At 29.8% G+C, this 18,020-nt stretch overlaps 1 protein-coding gene across 1 annotated transcript in view; it reads right to left on the bottom strand.

Moving 5' to 3' along the window:
• LOC142321774 (uncharacterized) overlaps positions 1 to 12,509 on the bottom strand; it is a 63,435-nt gene extending 50,926 nt beyond the window's left edge. Inside the window, exons 1-3 of the mRNA XM_075360149.1 lie at positions 11,211 to 12,509; positions 6,346 to 6,426; positions 1,839 to 2,026 (exon numbers count right to left, since the gene is read on the bottom strand). Coding sequence (XP_075216264.1) covers positions 1,839 to 2,026; positions 6,346 to 6,426; positions 11,211 to 12,456 — 1,515 coding nt within the window. The 5' untranslated portion in view covers positions 12,457 to 12,509. The remainder of the gene's footprint in view (positions 1 to 1,838; positions 2,027 to 6,345; positions 6,427 to 11,210) is intronic.
• Positions 12,510 to 18,020: the final 5,511 nt, after the last annotated feature.

Raw genomic sequence — 18,020 nt, 5'->3', positions numbered from 1 at the left:
GCTGTTCTTTGTGCTCCAGGATTCAACCAAACAGCGAACTGACACTTTGTTTGCAGATCATACATGAAACAACAGCTTTCATTCCCAGTTACAATTGTTTCCAAAAAATTTGGGTCACTATCAACAGTTTCAATAAAGTCTTGAGCACAAGAAAGACGCACCTGTTTTTGTTCATCAGTCAAGACGTGTGGAACAAAATGAGAGCACACCTTTTGGTGGTCCATTTTTTCTGTTAGAATTGTACATACAATTCTAGGGTAAGATGAGGTTGTTCGAGCAGGAGCACACGCACTTTCACAATGTTTTCGTTGTGAACAGCTATCGACGACCTCCTGCTTCATTTGTCATCATCCAACAACTCTCTATCATCTTTAAACCGCTTCTACTAGGTGTATGTTGTAATATGAGATGTGGATTCATCACCGAATGCTTTCTATATCATAGAGTAAGTTTCAATGAAAGATTTTTGAAGTTGAACATAAAATTTGATCGCACTTCTCCGTTCCATGTCAGAAGTTCGCTCAAGGTCACATGAACACAATGTACGCAGCTGAATATAACTCAAGACTGGAGTGACAAAACATGATGAAATTTTGTACACACACTCATAAGACATTGTACTACATAGTTTCTTGGTTTTCTGAGAGACTTGTATTACTTGTATTGACTACAGAAATTTAGTTCAGGAACTTTTTAGACCCATTGTGTAAACCAAAAGATTATAGACAATATATATTGACAAAACCAAATTACATTTATTTAACAATTTGACTGCAGTTGTAAGGCCAGAAAAATCATCTTGGTGTGGTTTTCTTCTTTTTTTTTCATTAAGTAGCCATTTCTATATGTTGTAATCAATAAAGTTTCTTTGAAATATGTTTTGGAAGTCAGAAAAAATGAAGCACAGTGTGTAGGATAGTTTCTATCAGGAAGTGATTTGAACCTTACGGCATATGCAACTCAGTATTGTAATTTGATGATCTTTGTTTAGGCTGTTTAATGAAAACTAATTTTGATGTGTATCAAATACACATGAAACAAATCAAAATTAAATTATATAAAATATTTAATATGTTCCATGAAATTTTACTAATTGTTAATAACTTATCAATATTAAAATGAATATTTCATTAAAAAACTTATTTAAAAAATGAGGTAATTTTAAATGAGTAATTACTTTTAGGAATTGATAACCTAGAAATGGAAAACTGTAACATGTACAATATTTGATTGTATTTAGCTATCTATTGCTACCTATTATGAATTAAGATAAAAAATTAAAAAACCACACATTTTTGGCATGTAATTTTCAATAACAATATGTTAAAAACTTAGATTGGATCTGATGGAAAATAAAACAAAAAAGTTAAAAATTTTATTTTGGTTAATTTGGAATAATTAAACAAAAATAAAGGAGAGAGAGGATTAAGGATAAGTTAAAATGCATTACAAAGCAAACAACCCTGAGAGGAAAAATCATAAAGCGTCCTTCAGGAAGTGAGTCCCATTCTCTCTGCAACAGGTTTGATCAAGGCAATTTTACTCATATGTGAACAGCACATTACTGATCAATGATTTTGTTTTGACCACTTTAAATATATGCTAAAAAATAAATTAGCTTTTCCTCCAAAAATCAGAGAAGCATGAACAGGTACTTAAGGGAAGAACATCTCATATCCTTGGGAATGTATGACGTAAAGATGTATCAAACTAAGCTACACACCTTTAACCCAATAATGATGAAGAGATAGTGACTTATAAAAAAGCAATTCCGACAGAAGTAATGTAAAATATACACGTATAAAAATATTGTCAATTAATAATAATATAAATCACACCTTAAAAGGACGCAGCTTGTAATGTGTAAGGATATGTATTTTAAGGCTTGATAGTTTGTTGAATATAGCATCACACTGTTCTATAGGGCAGAACCAAGCACGTTGTTGACCCTTAATCACTTCATAAGTATCCCACTGTTCATTGCTAATCCCTAAGGCTTTAAGAGCTTCTGTAATTGGTTCATCCTCTGAAAACAATTAAAATTATAAGACACACTATAAAAAATTTAAGACATTTGATTCAAAGTTATAACTGGCATATAAGGTAACACCACTGACACAGATCCATTTACAAATGACAAATTTCTAATTTTTATTCAGTTAACCACATACCTATAATTAAATTTATTTTTATATCCCAAGTAGTGCTGAATTCTTTAATTCAATTTCATAATTATCTATGTAATTTGGAAACATAACAATTCTTTTCCTTCATTTTTCACTTAGGTATAATTGATGTAAGTAGTTTTGATTTACTCACAATGTGATGAAAATGTATGTATTTTATGGTTCATGAATATAATAAAGAGATCTGCTATTTCCTCCATCCACAAGGAATCTCTACTTAAAAGCCTTGAAGAATTTAAAATAGATCCCAGAATAATAAACATTATAAAAGAAACATTAACAAATAAAAAATCAGAATTGAAATTCTTAGGGGAACTTGCAGAACCATTAAAAATTAAAAGTGGAGTAAGGCAAGGAGATGAACTGCTTCCTATTCTCTTTAATTGTGCCCTTGCAAAAGTTATAAGAGAATGCAAGAAAGAACTTAAAAAGTTAAACATAGACGAAAATATAAAAATGGGCACTACAGCTAAATTCATAAATACAAATATTCTGGCCTTTGCAGACAAAATTGCAATTTTTGCAAGAGATAGAGAGATGGATAAAATCATAGGATAAAAATTCAAAAAATAAGGCGAATGTGCAAGCAAAATTGATCTTCAAATTTCTTATGGAAAAATCAACTGGTTTTCCACAGACAAAGAGAACAGAACTGAAACTTAAATCCTTGAGGTCAACAAATAAGTAGAGTTCAAAAATTTAAATATTTAGGAGAAATCATAACACCAAATACAACTGAAAAGATGGGATGAAGAAGAGTACAACAAATAGAAACACCTACCATCTCACAAAGAACATTAACAATAAAAAATTCCTGTCATATAACTCCAAATTGAAACATTATAAAACTGCACTCCTATTGTATAAGGCAGAATGTCTGCAGTTTTTTTAGAACAAGAAATAGCAAAAGTAGTAAAAAGAATTTTAAGAAACACTTACAGACCAAAATGTGGAGATGGAATTTACAAGTTGAAAAGTGAAAATGAAATTTACAAATAAACAGAAAAAACAGGGGACTTAATCCAGGAAAGAAAATTACAATTTTATGGACATTTATGCAGAATGAACAACCAAAGATTGACAAAACAGATATTTAATTTCTACATAAACAGAGCTATAAAGACCAACTGGTTTAAAGAAATACAGAAACGGATCCAAAAATAATTTATTAAAACCAGAGGGATATTTTGGCTTGGCAAACAGATCTGGATTGGGCGATGTGTATTGTATCCTTTGTTTAGGACATTCTGCTTGAATGAGTAAAAGATTGAACAGTCCACGGAGAATTGAAAGAGCTAACTGTTCTGAAGCTCAAGAGTAGCAGAGTGTCAATATAGAGGATGTAAGGAGGCAGCCCCTCCACTGTGATAAGGTACTTGGGCCAATCCCACACATATCTGAATTCTAAAAAAGATTATGGAACTCTCTACTTTGCTTCAGCACAGGCATAAAAAATGAACACAAAGTAGACTAAAATTTTGCAAGTGGAATACAAGAATTTTAACATGGAATGTGAAAACTTGGAAAGTCAGGAGCTCTGAGAAAACCAGATTGAAGGAGGAGATGGGTTGCTGAGAGTTGGAAGGAGTATAATGCAAGAGGGCAGGGTTCTCTACGAACTGTAGTCTCAACCAGTAAGTAACTATGACGTTAGTTAATAACTATGTTGTTAGTTTACAAGTTAGTAAATGACTAGATAAAAATTTCAGATCATTATTGTCAGATTTTTCTGGAAGGAAATTCAGTTAACATATTAACTTACCTCATGAACCTTTTTCAGATTAATACAGATTGATTAAGTTGCATTATATAACAATTAAATATCCTACCAACATCTGCAAAAAAAATTACGATTTCCAAAAAGTGAAAACTTGTAAACTGATTTCACCAATAGAAATATTGACATAAATAATTTAGACAACTCAACTGTAAAACCACTTCTATTACTGAATAAGGAATTGATTCACTTGATGAAAAAAGATTTAGTCATAATTTATTTAAACAAAGTAAATATTTTGCAGAAAATTTTGCATTAAATTTACCCAGTTTTACAACTCTTTTTCACGTAATACCATTTCAATAGTTTAAAACAAAAGATTAAGAAAAAGAATTTGGTATTTAAATATATTTTAAAACATGAATCTTATGTGTTAAGATAAAAAAAATCTGACGAGACAGTTTCAATAAGGTGGCCATTAAAAAAAACTTATTTTTGATTCAGTAGAAAGGAAATTTTTAACACTGAATCATGTATTTTAACAAAACTATTTTAATGCATACAAATAAATATTTTATTCTGATCAGTACATAATGTATATTTTATATCTCATGCAAGAAATGGACACATATGCTACTCCTTGGATAAAATAATAAACTGACCAGGCATTTGCCTAGACAAATCAAGGAAACCAAGCTAAAACCCTTGATCAGTTCAGCATCATAAAATGCATGATTAATAATGAAATAAAAAATAGAAATGATCAAAATTCATATTAATTATTAAAAATATGAACAGAGAAGTAATATTAAAATAAGTAAAGATATATATTTAATAAGATACTAAAATTTAATTTTAGTATGACATAATTTTGTATTACATAATGTAAAATATGTAAATCAAGACTTCCCCATTTGAGAGTTGAGTAAATTTCCACAAAAACTCCAACACAAGAGAGAAACAAAAAAAGAACACAAGAAAACAAACTGGGAGTATTGACTGAAATGGTTAAGCTTCTTATGAAAGATTGCGACTTTTAGTTCCTTAAAAAAACATACACTAATAAGATAACCAGTAATACTGTTTTGTTATGTACTTTTCTTCATATAAAAGCTACTTTCACTATTAAATAAACATTAATTGACATGTTCACATGTTTTTATTATTTTTTCATTATGCAAAATGAAACTGCCATTTTTATTCTTCTCAGACACGTATCCCTCAAAAAGCAATTATTTGCTCTGAACTTCAAACAGAGTAGCAATTGTTTGCTACTCTCAAACTTCTCTAAAATATGATATACAATGGTTTCAATAACACCTCAGTATGCCAGGATAAAACACTTGACAGTTTTAGCACAATCCACTCCAAAATGGCTGACAGCAAAAGGGTTAACCAAGACCACCACAGACCTACATGTCAAAAAAATAAAATAAAAGCTAAAAGTTTAAAACTTTTAATTCTAAAACACCAAAATTTCACAATGCAGTTAATGACACATTTTTTTTTAATTTTTAAGTGCAAAATAGAATTATTTCCTTATACTTTAAGAAAACAATTTAAAATTTTCAATAATGAGATGATATTCCACAGGTTAACAGTAAACAAATATTGGGGAATGAAATAAAACTTTCCCAACTTTTAGTTTAGTTTTAATAGGCATTTTAGTATGCAATCTTAATGCCACTGCTAGAAACACCACTGAAGTTCAAATCATATCTGGTTCCATAAACAAGGATTATGAAGTCTCCTTAATCTATAACCAAACGAACTGGCTGTACAGAGAACATCATTACTCTAAAGAAAAAGCAGCACTGATAAGTGCCTTTGTGCCTCAGATCCATCATTTTTGTTCATAAGACTGTGTTGGAGTGTAGTGTAACAAGAAATTTACTTATCTTTCTGTTGAAGAAGCCTGTATTACATGTAGTGTCAACTCAGAAGAAAATTTTACCTTAAATCTTCACTAACAATTTAATAAAACAATTGACAGACAAAACAAAAACAGTAAAATCAGACTAATCCAATTTTAGAGTGAACTCTATATAATATCAATGTTAATAACTACAGACTAACTTTCTTAAATCAAATTTAGTTGCATCTTAAGTAGCCAAGTCAGAAGAGGATTTTACCCTACAGCTTCACCAATAATTTAATAAAATAATTTGGAAACAAAAAACAGTAAAATCAAACTAATTCAGTTTTAGAATGTTCTCTATATACTATCAATTTTAATAACTAGACTATTTTCTTACATGAAATTTAGTTACAGTCTTAAGTATATTGTTTATCATGTGCCAGGTAATTAACATACCTTTTCACCAAGTTAAAAATGTGAATTTTCTAAAGTCTTAGCATTCAGTAAAGTAACAGAAGATAATTACAACAATTTAAGAGTACATCATGATCATTAAAACAATATGTAAACATTAACAAAAGTACCATTTGTTGTAGTATCATCAGTTTTTTCATCCTCGGCAACAGCAACAGAAGATTCTTCCGAAGCTGTTTCCAAATTAGAAGCTGGAAAAGTATTAAAAAACATTCGTTTAATCATTTTAATACAAAAATAAATGTACAAATATGGATGAAAAACATTACTGAAATTTCTTGTAATATAATTTGTAATTACCAATACATTTCCTATTAAGAATAATTATAAAACCTTTTACAATGAAGATTGAAAGATAAGAAAACGCACATTTTTCTACGAGTGGAGTATAATTTTAACACCATGATCTGCTACTATTATAGCAGTTTTATGAGTAAATTAGATAAGCTCTAATATTTTTTCTATAAATTCATACGCCTACACATTTGTAAATACATATAAATATGCTAAAATATACAGGCATAAACGTATAGTAAAAGAATGATTAAAAAGTATTCTACTCAGGAAGAAATATTTATTTATAACTTGTTAAAAACCACTTTGATTTACAAAAAGAGACAAATAAATATGCATTTTCAACAGTATTTTATGATTTTTAATCTAGTAATGGACCAACAAAATACAACCAAAAGGATTACTGGTATACTGATCCTACTATATTGCATCTGCAACCTATTACATGGAAGCTATATACATATTACCTATCATCTATGTGCCAATCAGCTTTGAATGTTAAGAGGTGTATCTCTAATATAAATTGGGGAACCGATAGAGAAGAGGTCCTACTACACTAGCCAAAACATTAATCCAAACAAAGGAAATATTTATTCTACTGTAAGGAATTTTCATTCTATGGCAGACTGCTTGTTTGGTATTTCAGGTTACATTGCTAGTTAATATACATACAGAATTAGTGGTTTTTGTACTTTTATAATTCATTATCAATTAGCTTTTGATAACCTTGTGAGTTTGTGTTATAAGTTTGTTATTCATTTCTAGTTAATACAATGGATATAACCCCCACGAAAGTGATCAAAACTTGTTGCTCTGTTCCAACACATACAAATGACTCAAAGACAGATTGCCAGTGAGTGTAGTATGGGGGTTAGGTATTGTAAATGTTCTAAGATTCAAATCCTAGTAAAGGCAGTTACTTTTATACGGATTTGAATACCAGATTGCGGATACCGGTGTTCTTTGGCGTTGGGTTTCAATTAACCAAACATCTCAGGAATGGTTGACCTGAAACTGGAGAAGAACACTTCATTTACACTCATACACATCATCCTCTGAAGCAATCCTTACAGTGGTTCCAGAGGCTAAACAGGAGAAAAAAAAGGTAGGTAAATGAGACCGTGAAAAGGTTTAGGAAAACAGGCTCCGTCTCTCCAAAGAGAAAAGGAAAATGTAGACGGAAAAAGAGAATCATACCTACATCGGATCAATTACTAATAAGAAAAAGTAAAATTAATCCACGAATGTCAGCTGTTGATGTTAACAGGAACTTGAGAGCCAGTGAGACTAATGTTTATGATATGACAGTTCGTAGAAGACTGTTGTTGGCAGTGGGAAGGATTGCTTGGAAACCTAAAAAGAATCAGTTACTGACACAGGTTATGAAGACTTCAATGGACAAAGGAACATAAACACTGGACTATTGAGATGTGGAAAAAAGTTACTTTTTCAGATGAGATTCATTTATTTGACAAGGGGAAAGAGTAACCTACATTTGTAAGTCAGCAAATGAGAAGACTACTACACCAGCACACCTGCGACAAGCTCCGAAACATCCAGCCAAAAAGATGTTTTGGGGATGTTTTACATATGAAGGGCCAGGAGCACTTACGCCTGTTGATGGGATGATGAAATCGGACTAGTACATTAACATATGCCAAAGAAAAATAGTCCCACTTATGCAGAAGAACCCAGAACTCATTTTCCAACGGAGCTTGCACCATGTCACACGTCAAAGAAAGCAAAAGAATTCTTCAAAAACCAAAATATTTGAGTGCTCTCATGGCCAGGGAACTCCCGCAAACTGAATCCAATTGAAAATTTATGGGCCATACTAAAAAGAAGACTTAGAAAAATTAATGGTGGGACAAAAACTGACCTTGTATCACTGTGACAGTGGTACAGGATTGGTTTTGAGATGAAGAAATAAAAAATCATTGTTCTACCTAAATTTTCACCATTGTATGTCTCCAATACAGAGACAGTAATGTCCGAAATTGACTATGGATGCGTAGCGTATTTAACAGCCAGGAAATTTTATTTATAAAAGTTAGAACCTCTTCCCAGAAAAACTGAAAAATTTTATAGGGGAGAAGTCATTGTTAAGACCTCTTCCTGATGCATACCGAGAACATTTCACACAAATCCTTCTGGAAGCCTGTACTGTGAAACAGGCACAACACCGTTAGACATCTGGCGGAACAAGATAATACTAAAATACACGATGACAATTTTATCTCCTTAATCATCTGAACTGTGCAAATATGATATGACCAATGCTGAAAGAAGTTTATGATTGCTGCTGCACACTCATCCTGCATTCATGTTATTGAATTAAACTACAATATCAGAATGCCTTCTCAGTTAAGTATCTATCATTGTTGTTGAATTGTAATAAAACACATAGTCGACAAAAAGCAACAACTTATCACCAGAATACATAACTGAAAGCATAACCTTAACACAAACAATAACAGAACAAAATCATATTGCACACAACAAACACTACATTCAACCAGGCCTACTGATCAGGGTTCACTTATCTGTACACTTTAGCTTAAAAGATTTTACAACTCTCATTAGATCTAAGGTTCAAATTCTAGTAAAGGCAGTTACTTTTATATGGATTTGAGTACTAGATCATGGATATCGGTCTTCTTTGGTGGTTGTGTTTTAATTAACTACATATCTCAGGTATGGTCAACATGAAACTGTACAAGACTGCACTTCATTTACATTCATATAAATTATCCTCTGAAGCAATAACTTATGATGGTTCCAGAGGCTAAACAGAAAAAGAAATAATTTTACTACTCTTACACAAAAACTATAAGTTAAAATTTACATAAACATGACTGTGCTGAAGTAAAGGAATCGCAACACAATGTTACAATTTTTTTTTATAGTCATCTTTTCAGTATCTATAATTGTTTAACAATCAAAATGAACATCTGATGTACAATTTAAGTACATCAAAACTTTGATAAAAAATAAAACTTTTTTCAAAGTTTTATAGTAGTTTCTAGTTTCAAAATTTGTTCAATATCTGCTTAGCTCTTTATAAACAATTGTAATGAATATTTTTAACCTGTACTTTGTATAGCAACTTTTACATGAATCTTTATCATACTGGTGTGATTACAAACTTCTTTTTTTGTTTAGCCTCCAGCACCACCATAAGGTACTACTTCAGAGGATATGTATGAATGTAAATGAAGTGTGGTCTTGCATAGTCTCAGGTCGACCATTCCTGAGATGTGTGGTTAATTGAAACCCAACCACCAAAGAACACTGGTATCCATGATCTATAAATACATATAAAAGTAGTGATTACAAACTTAGTTCAACAATTCACTACTTCAATACTAGAAATACAGTTTAATGTTGACTTAACTAAATATAAATTACATAAAGGCTTACGATACTTTTTTTTGTAAAACATATGTCTTTTTTCCATAAATTGAGAAATGTTCTGAATTTGGCAATGGTTTACTTAATAGTTCACAAAGTAGTAATTAAATTCATGCATCATACTTTTATTAAAATACAACGCTGCAGTTATATAACCCTATCAAACATTTTAATTTTTTCCATTTAAGTAATCAATCACCAATTACAAGTGTTTTTGCCCCCCCACCAAAAAAAAAAATTAGACAACAAACTATAACATTGTATGCTTCAAAGAAAAAATGGAAAGTTGTTATTTATTTTAAGATTTTACATAGCATTGAAAATCATTATTTATAAATTGCAGATAAAATAAGACATCTAAATAAGTACATTAAAAAAAATCTTGAATCACTTAACATGAATAAGCTGTTTAATATTAACTGAACTAAAAGCTGTACAGTCTATATAAGACTAAAAAAATATATATGATCAAAATTTGACATATTTATAGTTAACAACTAAATTAAAAATATAAATCCAGCAAATATAATTTCAAAATAAAATCAATCAAACCGAATTTACTTTAGTAAATAAAAGAATAAATTCACAAATTTTAACTATATTATTTTCTCAAATGAATGAAAATAAAAAAAATATTTTTAAATAATGATACTGTAAGGATTACTAATAACTGCTGAAAAATAGTTACCACTTTTAACCCTACTGTTGGCAATTTCTGACAAGAGTAAATTGTATTTTTTTACCAAACCTTCATCCAACAATATTATGACAGAAAAATTATATTACTACTACATAAAGAAAAATTGGCACTTATGTACCTTATGTGGTAACAGTTTGAAAAAAATGTTATCTAAAAATTATCAATTCTAGACCTATTTTACATGCTGATTATGAATATGTTATACTTTTAATATTTGTTTTTTTATACATGGTAATTCATTTAACAATAACCCAAAAATTTACTGCTTATAGTTACAGATATAAATTAACCAAATTTAACCTACGCTCACTAACCCTGACTAATCAACAGTAATGTTTTTATTATTTAAATGATAAATAATTGCAATAATTACTGAATTTATTTAAATATTCAAAACATTACTCAATATTCAAGTCTCATTTCATTCACAAATCAATAAAATCAATTTATTTTTTTTTTTAATAAATTTATTCTTTTCAAACTGCGGTACCACGTAAAGTGCAGAAGAGCTGAAAAATAAACGTTTCAACTATATAAAAGATTAACATAATATTACAAGCATTTTATTACCTGATTTTTGGAGTTGAATATTTTGCTTCTCATTAACATTAGAATCAAATCTTAATAATAAATTAGAATTAGTTGCTTTTAAAAGTTCGCTCGATTTCCCTTTGTATAATTCTTCACCTTTTTCAGTTTTTATAACAATTTCAGTCACATCTTCTAATTTGTTAGTAGAAATTGCTACTACAGTTTTTGTTGCTGCTTTATCTAGATTATGTGATGCAGTACTAGATAACAAAGAATTATTTTTATTTGTCTGTAATGCATCATCTATAAAATGTGACTTCAACCTGTCTTCAGTCAACATGAGGTGAATTTCTTCACTGTTTTCAAATCCACTATCACAAAGAGATTCAGTATTGTACTCAGTCCGGTGCACAGATTCAACATCATTATTTATTACAGAACTTTCAATTTCTGAAAATACTTCTACACTACGTTGATCTGGCAATGCATTCTTGGCAAGAAACGAATACGCATCCTTCTTTAAAATTTTTCCAGAAAGAATGCATTTTTTTGGGACCTTAATAAAAGGTAATGCACTTTTAAAAACCTTAAGCTTCACGTTTTTGTCATTACAAAGTACTTTACTAGAGTTTTCTGAAATAATTAATTCGTTAGATGGTTTATCACTTTGTTTCGCAACAGAAATTGTACTAGAAAGATTTTCTGGTTTTGAGATTTCCTTCTGTGGTATAGAATACTGAAATACAGATTCATTCATCAAAGATTCCGAAGTTGTTTTAATAAGTTGATCGTCAGTATGTAAACAGGTAAGTTCATCTAATAAAGTAGAACTTAGATGATCGTTTTGAGACTGCGAAGATAAACTATTTGAAACAACAGCAAACGAAGGATCTATTTGGACCGTACTATCTAAATCACCTCCAACACCAACAGGTTCTTCACTGGATGAGGTTAATTCCGAGGTAGTCACAACAGCTTCATTACAATCAATTCTCATGCACTCAAGATCCGTACTTGACACTGAATCTGTTCGTTGTCTTATCCATTCAAAAACACCAGAAACATCGCACTGAAATAAATTGCTTTCATCAAAATTCTGTAGTAAACTTAAGCCTAAATTTCCAGTACTTGTCCCGCCATTGTTAGAATATTCTGCATTCAAACCCATAATTAAAGGAATGTTGTCAGACGACAGATTGCACTTATATTTACTATTCGTGTTATTTTCACCTTCAAGTTCCCCGCTACTCAGTTCCAAAACACAACCATCTCCGTTATCAGACATTTGAACCCCTAATTTAGTTCGGGGTTTACAGGCGAAACCGTGAAATGCACAGAAGATACTGAACTATAAACAAACTATCGATATGTATGTTTTGAGCTCCCAAATAATCGACTCCTAAGCATTTACTTTTTTCACTGTCCAAAAAATATTCTCTTCTTAAAAGATTAAAATAAACCGATATTATTAATCTATATTGACAATGAACTTTTCTTTCCCTTAGAGTTTTGTTTGTTTTTACATATTACTGTATATTACACTTACACTACCGATTTAAAATATAACTTTAACAATAGTAAATTACAACTATGCTAATAAATTTAAAATGCATGAAATAATTGTATGACTGATCAGAAGAGCCGTAAAAGCAGTTGAAGCGAAATCATAAAATTAATTTAAACAAAATTTTGTTTAGAAATCTAGTAACACAATAGTTCACTCAAATTGTCTTGACTATCGATTGTCATTCACTTAACGCGCACTATACAAAAGTTGTAGTTTAAATTATTTTACAAAAAAGTATGTCGAATGTGTTCAGTTGATCACCATTTGTTCTTTCCTTTTTGTGATAAATAGTAAGAAAAAAATAATATCAATGATAAATAATGAAGAAATATGATTTCTCAGAATTTGTAAAATTTTATCAAAAAGGTTTTTATAAATGTTCGTGTTATAATATTAAATACTGTAAAAATTCAGGGCATAAAAAATATCTAATAATAAATTGCTTTAAAAAGTGGCATTCCATCCCTCACAAAACTGAAAAATAAAATAAAACCAATTAGATTCATTCATCCTTTCATCTATGGAGAAATGTAAATCTACAGCAGACTAAGTACTTTCTTATAAATGTAATACATTTTGGAGTACTTCCAGTTCATATTTTTATTCCATATCTACTATATTTGTTTGGCATATAATTTTAAATCTGCAAGCATTTCAGAAATTTGATGTACTTATTTATGGTCATGAATTTGTAGCAATTATAATGAATAAATCTTATGGAATTAACGAAATCTTCAAATGATTCTTTGATGAAGCAGAACTAATACAGGTTTGTCCCCCATTGATTCTCATTGCTGATATCAACAGATCTTAGAACTTGAAATTCTTAGATGAGAAATTCAAATCTATTTATTCCCACACAAGGAGAAAAATTCACTTTGATGAACAGGTCCCGTAATTCATCAGACTTCCAAAAATAAACTAATTTCAATTTGATTTATGAATATTTCTTTGCTACAGATCAGGTTACCAATTTAATTAGAACAATTAGGCAAAGTTGAAACGAATATATATAACAAATATACAATATACAGAATTATTCAGGAGCAAAGTGAAATAATTTATTAACTTTTTCTACAGCTTGAAAAATGAAAAAAATTCATACAAACATATGTCCAAAAACTCTTTGGTATTGTGTTACAGCCAGTGAAAAATTTCACCTGGATTTCAAATTCTTCCCTAGTGAAATGGGGTAATACTAAACTGTTTAAGGTGTTATATATAAGTAGGGAATTTGATGGTTTATGTTTTTAACCTGAAAATCAGTTCTCAGAACTGCATCTCCCACAGCTTTCATGATATCCAACATAAAACAAAAAAATTTAATGACTAAAACCACTGCTTAAAACATGTTGTTTTTTTTTTTAGGTTAGAAGTACAATAACTTTATTAAATAATTAACAAATGTGTAAATTTTATTATCAAAACTTGTAGAGAATTTAATGGTGACAAAATTGCTATAATAAAGTATATGAATAAAAAAGAAGAAAAAACTTTTATAATCGAAAAAAAAACAGAACGAAATTTAACAGAAAAATGTTATGAATTTATAAAAAATTTAAAACTACTATTTTTAATACAGTAAATTTAGACCTTTGAAAATTAAACTATTTTTAATTTACTTAAAAAAACTCACTACACTATTAATCTATAATAAACGTTCGAAAATTCCCCAGGACATCTATGCATTTATTACATCAATTTTCTCAGAATTAAATTCTCTACATGTTTTGATAATAAAATCTACGGATTTATTGGTCATTTATCAAATTTGTTTTACTTCTAACATAAAAAAATACGTTTTCGTCATCAAATTTTTTTGCTTTACGTAGGATATCATGAAAACAACAAGAGATACATACAGTTCTGGGAATTGTTTTATTCGACTTTTTTAAGTAAAAATCTTAAGAAAACATTAAGTTCATCCCTATATAACGCCTTAAAGATTTCAGTATGATCTTATTTTACAGGGGTAACTGAAATTCGGGTGAAATTTTTCGGTAGCCATAACTCGATAACAAAGCGTTTTCGGACATATGTATAATTTTTTCCTTATTTCATGCTCTGTAATCAATTCCCAAATTATTTCTCTTTTCTCCTGAATCATTCTGTATAAAATATATACAGAATGTATTACGAAGTTCTCCCGGGACCTTCATAACCTGAAAATAATAAAAAAAATTCTAAGTATATACATATCTCCTAAAATGCTTCGTTTGCGATTTACTGCTAGTGAAAGATTTTGTTGGGATTTCATCTACCCCAATGAAATGAGGTCATACTGAAATTTTTAGGGCTTATTAAGGGGCAGAATTAGTGACTTCTTATGGTCTTTGATATGAAAAGTCGAATAAAATAAGACCCTGAACAGTATCTGCTGTATTTTTTGAGAAATCTGGGGGTGAAAAACAATAAATTGGAGTAAAATACGCTGGTTTTTATGTTTGACGTACAGTAACTACATCAAACATAAATGTTATTAATGGGTAACAAATTCATAAAACTTAAAAAATAAACTTGTAGAGAATTTAATTCTGAACAAAATGGTGAGATAAGTTGAACAACAAAGAAAAGTTAATCAAATTTGAATTTTATTTAAAAAATGTACATTACTATATTTGTTAGAAAAGTAGTTATTTAATGCAAACAAAAACAAAATTTTTTTTGGTGAAGTGAAAAATTTGTAAAAACAAAAGTTACTTTTAAACATTTTTTTAAATAATATGAAAATTACACAATTGTAAAATAAAAATTACTTAGACAATAATCTTTTTTATTAGAAAAGAAATAAATAAATTACTTGATAAATTATTGTTTCAAAGTTAAAAATAAAATAACAACAGCTGGTCAACAATTCGCAATACTGTACTAGTGTTTAAATCAGTCTGTAAGGTACATTTAGTATATCAGGTATTGTAACCGTGCTGTCATTAGGGAAGGTTTTCTGTGAATTTTAGTTTGAACACCATATTAAACAGAAGAATATGCCGATATGATATTCATTTTGGGTGTGTGTAATAGTAATGCAGCTGCTGCTGCAGTAGAATATGAAATACGTTTTCCGAATCGCAAGATTCCATTTCCCAAAAAAATTAGTGCATCTTTTTGTAATCTTCGGGCAACAAGTTCACTACCTAGTACTCGCACCAGCTATGAACGACCGGTCCAGCACGCTGCTGTTATTGATGAAATTAACATTGCAGTCCTGGCATCAGTACACGACATCTTTGGGCACTTATTCGATGGTTTGGGCACTTGAACCAAGCCTTATCCTTATCTTAAACTGTCAGTTCAACATCTACAACCAAGTGACGGTCCAACAAGACAAATTTCACTCAAGATGACATCAACAACGTATGCAATGAGCATAAATGGGCAGAAGTAAATTCTCATGAAACTGTTGAAGGCAATGCTCAACACCGATTTAGCGTCAATGTATGATGCGGCCTTCACAATCAGCTGTTTGGGCCATATTATCTGGCCACTAAATGCTTAGGTCTACGTGCACTTTCAAGAAAAATTCCCTTAGCTGCTTGAAGATGTTCCTTTGATGCAAAGTATAATTCCAACATGATGTCGCACCTCCCCACTTCTCTTGTGACATTTCCACTCACTTAAATCATCATTTCTCTGAGAAATGAATCTTATCACGAAGGTCCACATTCCTACTCAACAAGATCGCTTGATCTAACAGCTTTAGATTTTTGCGTCTGGAGATGGATGAAAAATATTATATACAAAACAAAAATAAATTCTCATGAGGAATTAATTGTCCACATTATGGAAGCAGCTGAGCAACTAAAGGACAGCCCTAAAGAAACTAAAATGAGCAACAAAAGTTGTACAGAGGCGTGCAAAAGAAATATGTTGAAAATGGTGGGCTCATATTTGAACATTAATTATAAACTGATGTGTATAATGACTTTGGTCTAGTGTACTGTTTTTAAATAAAATTCAATTTTTCTAACTTTTCTTGCTTTTAACTTTTTCTAACTAATTTGCCCCTAATTAATGTTCTAAAAATTTCAGTACAACCTTATTTCACTGAGGTAGCTGAAATCCAAGCAAAATCTTTCACTGGTTGTAGATTGCAAACAATGCATTTTGCATTTTAGGACATTTGTTTATATGTACTTTTTCCATATATATATATATATATATATATATATATATATAATTCTGTTTTATTTATTCAATTGATTTCTCACCTTGAAATTTGGAATGAATACACAATTTCACAGAAAGCACCTTTCACCAAATATTTGAACCTTTATACACATTTTTATATTCAATGATAGATGATTGTAAATTATAATTATAGAGTTTCAATACCCCTTACCACACAGTCATATACGAATTATCTCTCAAAATATGGCTGTATATTGTAGGGTATCCATGATTGTTATCTACTGGTTCAATAACACTTTCTTGATAAAAATGAAACTTTTATCTATAAATCTTAATGTAGATAAATGGAAGCTTTGTTGAATGTTCTTTTCTGAGAGCTCTGTTTGATAATTTTAATAGATCTTTCTACTTGTTCTGAGTTAACACAAATTTCTTTTCCATAGCTCATAGCTTTTTCTCTACAAAAATATCCAAAATATACCAAATAAATTATTGTTGTTCAATATACTTAAATTATAGAGAATGAAACATACATAGCTTAATTTCCTGACTAGCTGAGGAATAAGGAATGAGCAATTAAAATATTCATCAATTTGCAGTCTAGTAATTTTGCATCTTCATTCATCTTTAAGAAAATACAAATTAATGACTACTGATACAAATCACTGCCAATATCTAGTCTAAAGTTCATTTATTAATTTCTTTGAAGATGTTAGGGCACATAATACCCAGGTTTATTGAAACCAGCCTTTTCATCCTGATTTTAATAACATATTCATATAAACCTGTTAACAAGTAAAGCTTGTGTGATCAATTAGCAATCAGTTGTTATGCTCTAGTCCATGACTTTCAGCAAAGATAATAATTTAAAATTTATACTTTTTGTGACAAGGTAAAAGAGCTTAGTAATTTAAAAAATGGTTTTCTCATTGTATATTACTTGGTTAAGTGATGACAAAAGAACAGTGCTCTATTTTGTCACTATACTTTTTATTTTCATCATTCTAATTTTCCTATTTCCAATTTGTAGATTAATCCTAGTACTAAAATTAATATTGTAACTGATGATGAGCCACTCTAACGTGTTTATTAACTTTTTTGAAAAAAACTGGTATAATTATTGAAACTTTGATTTCAAAGATTAAGAAAATTTA

The sequence above is a fragment of the Lycorma delicatula genome, chromosome 3 (genome assembly GCF_047948215.1).
Source record: "Lycorma delicatula isolate Av1 chromosome 3, ASM4794821v1, whole genome shotgun sequence".
NCBI classification, from domain to species: domain Eukaryota; kingdom Metazoa; phylum Arthropoda; class Insecta; order Hemiptera; family Fulgoridae; genus Lycorma; species Lycorma delicatula.
The sequence above is the reverse complement of the archived record's forward strand: the minus strand, read 5'-3'. Positions and strand labels throughout refer to the sequence as shown.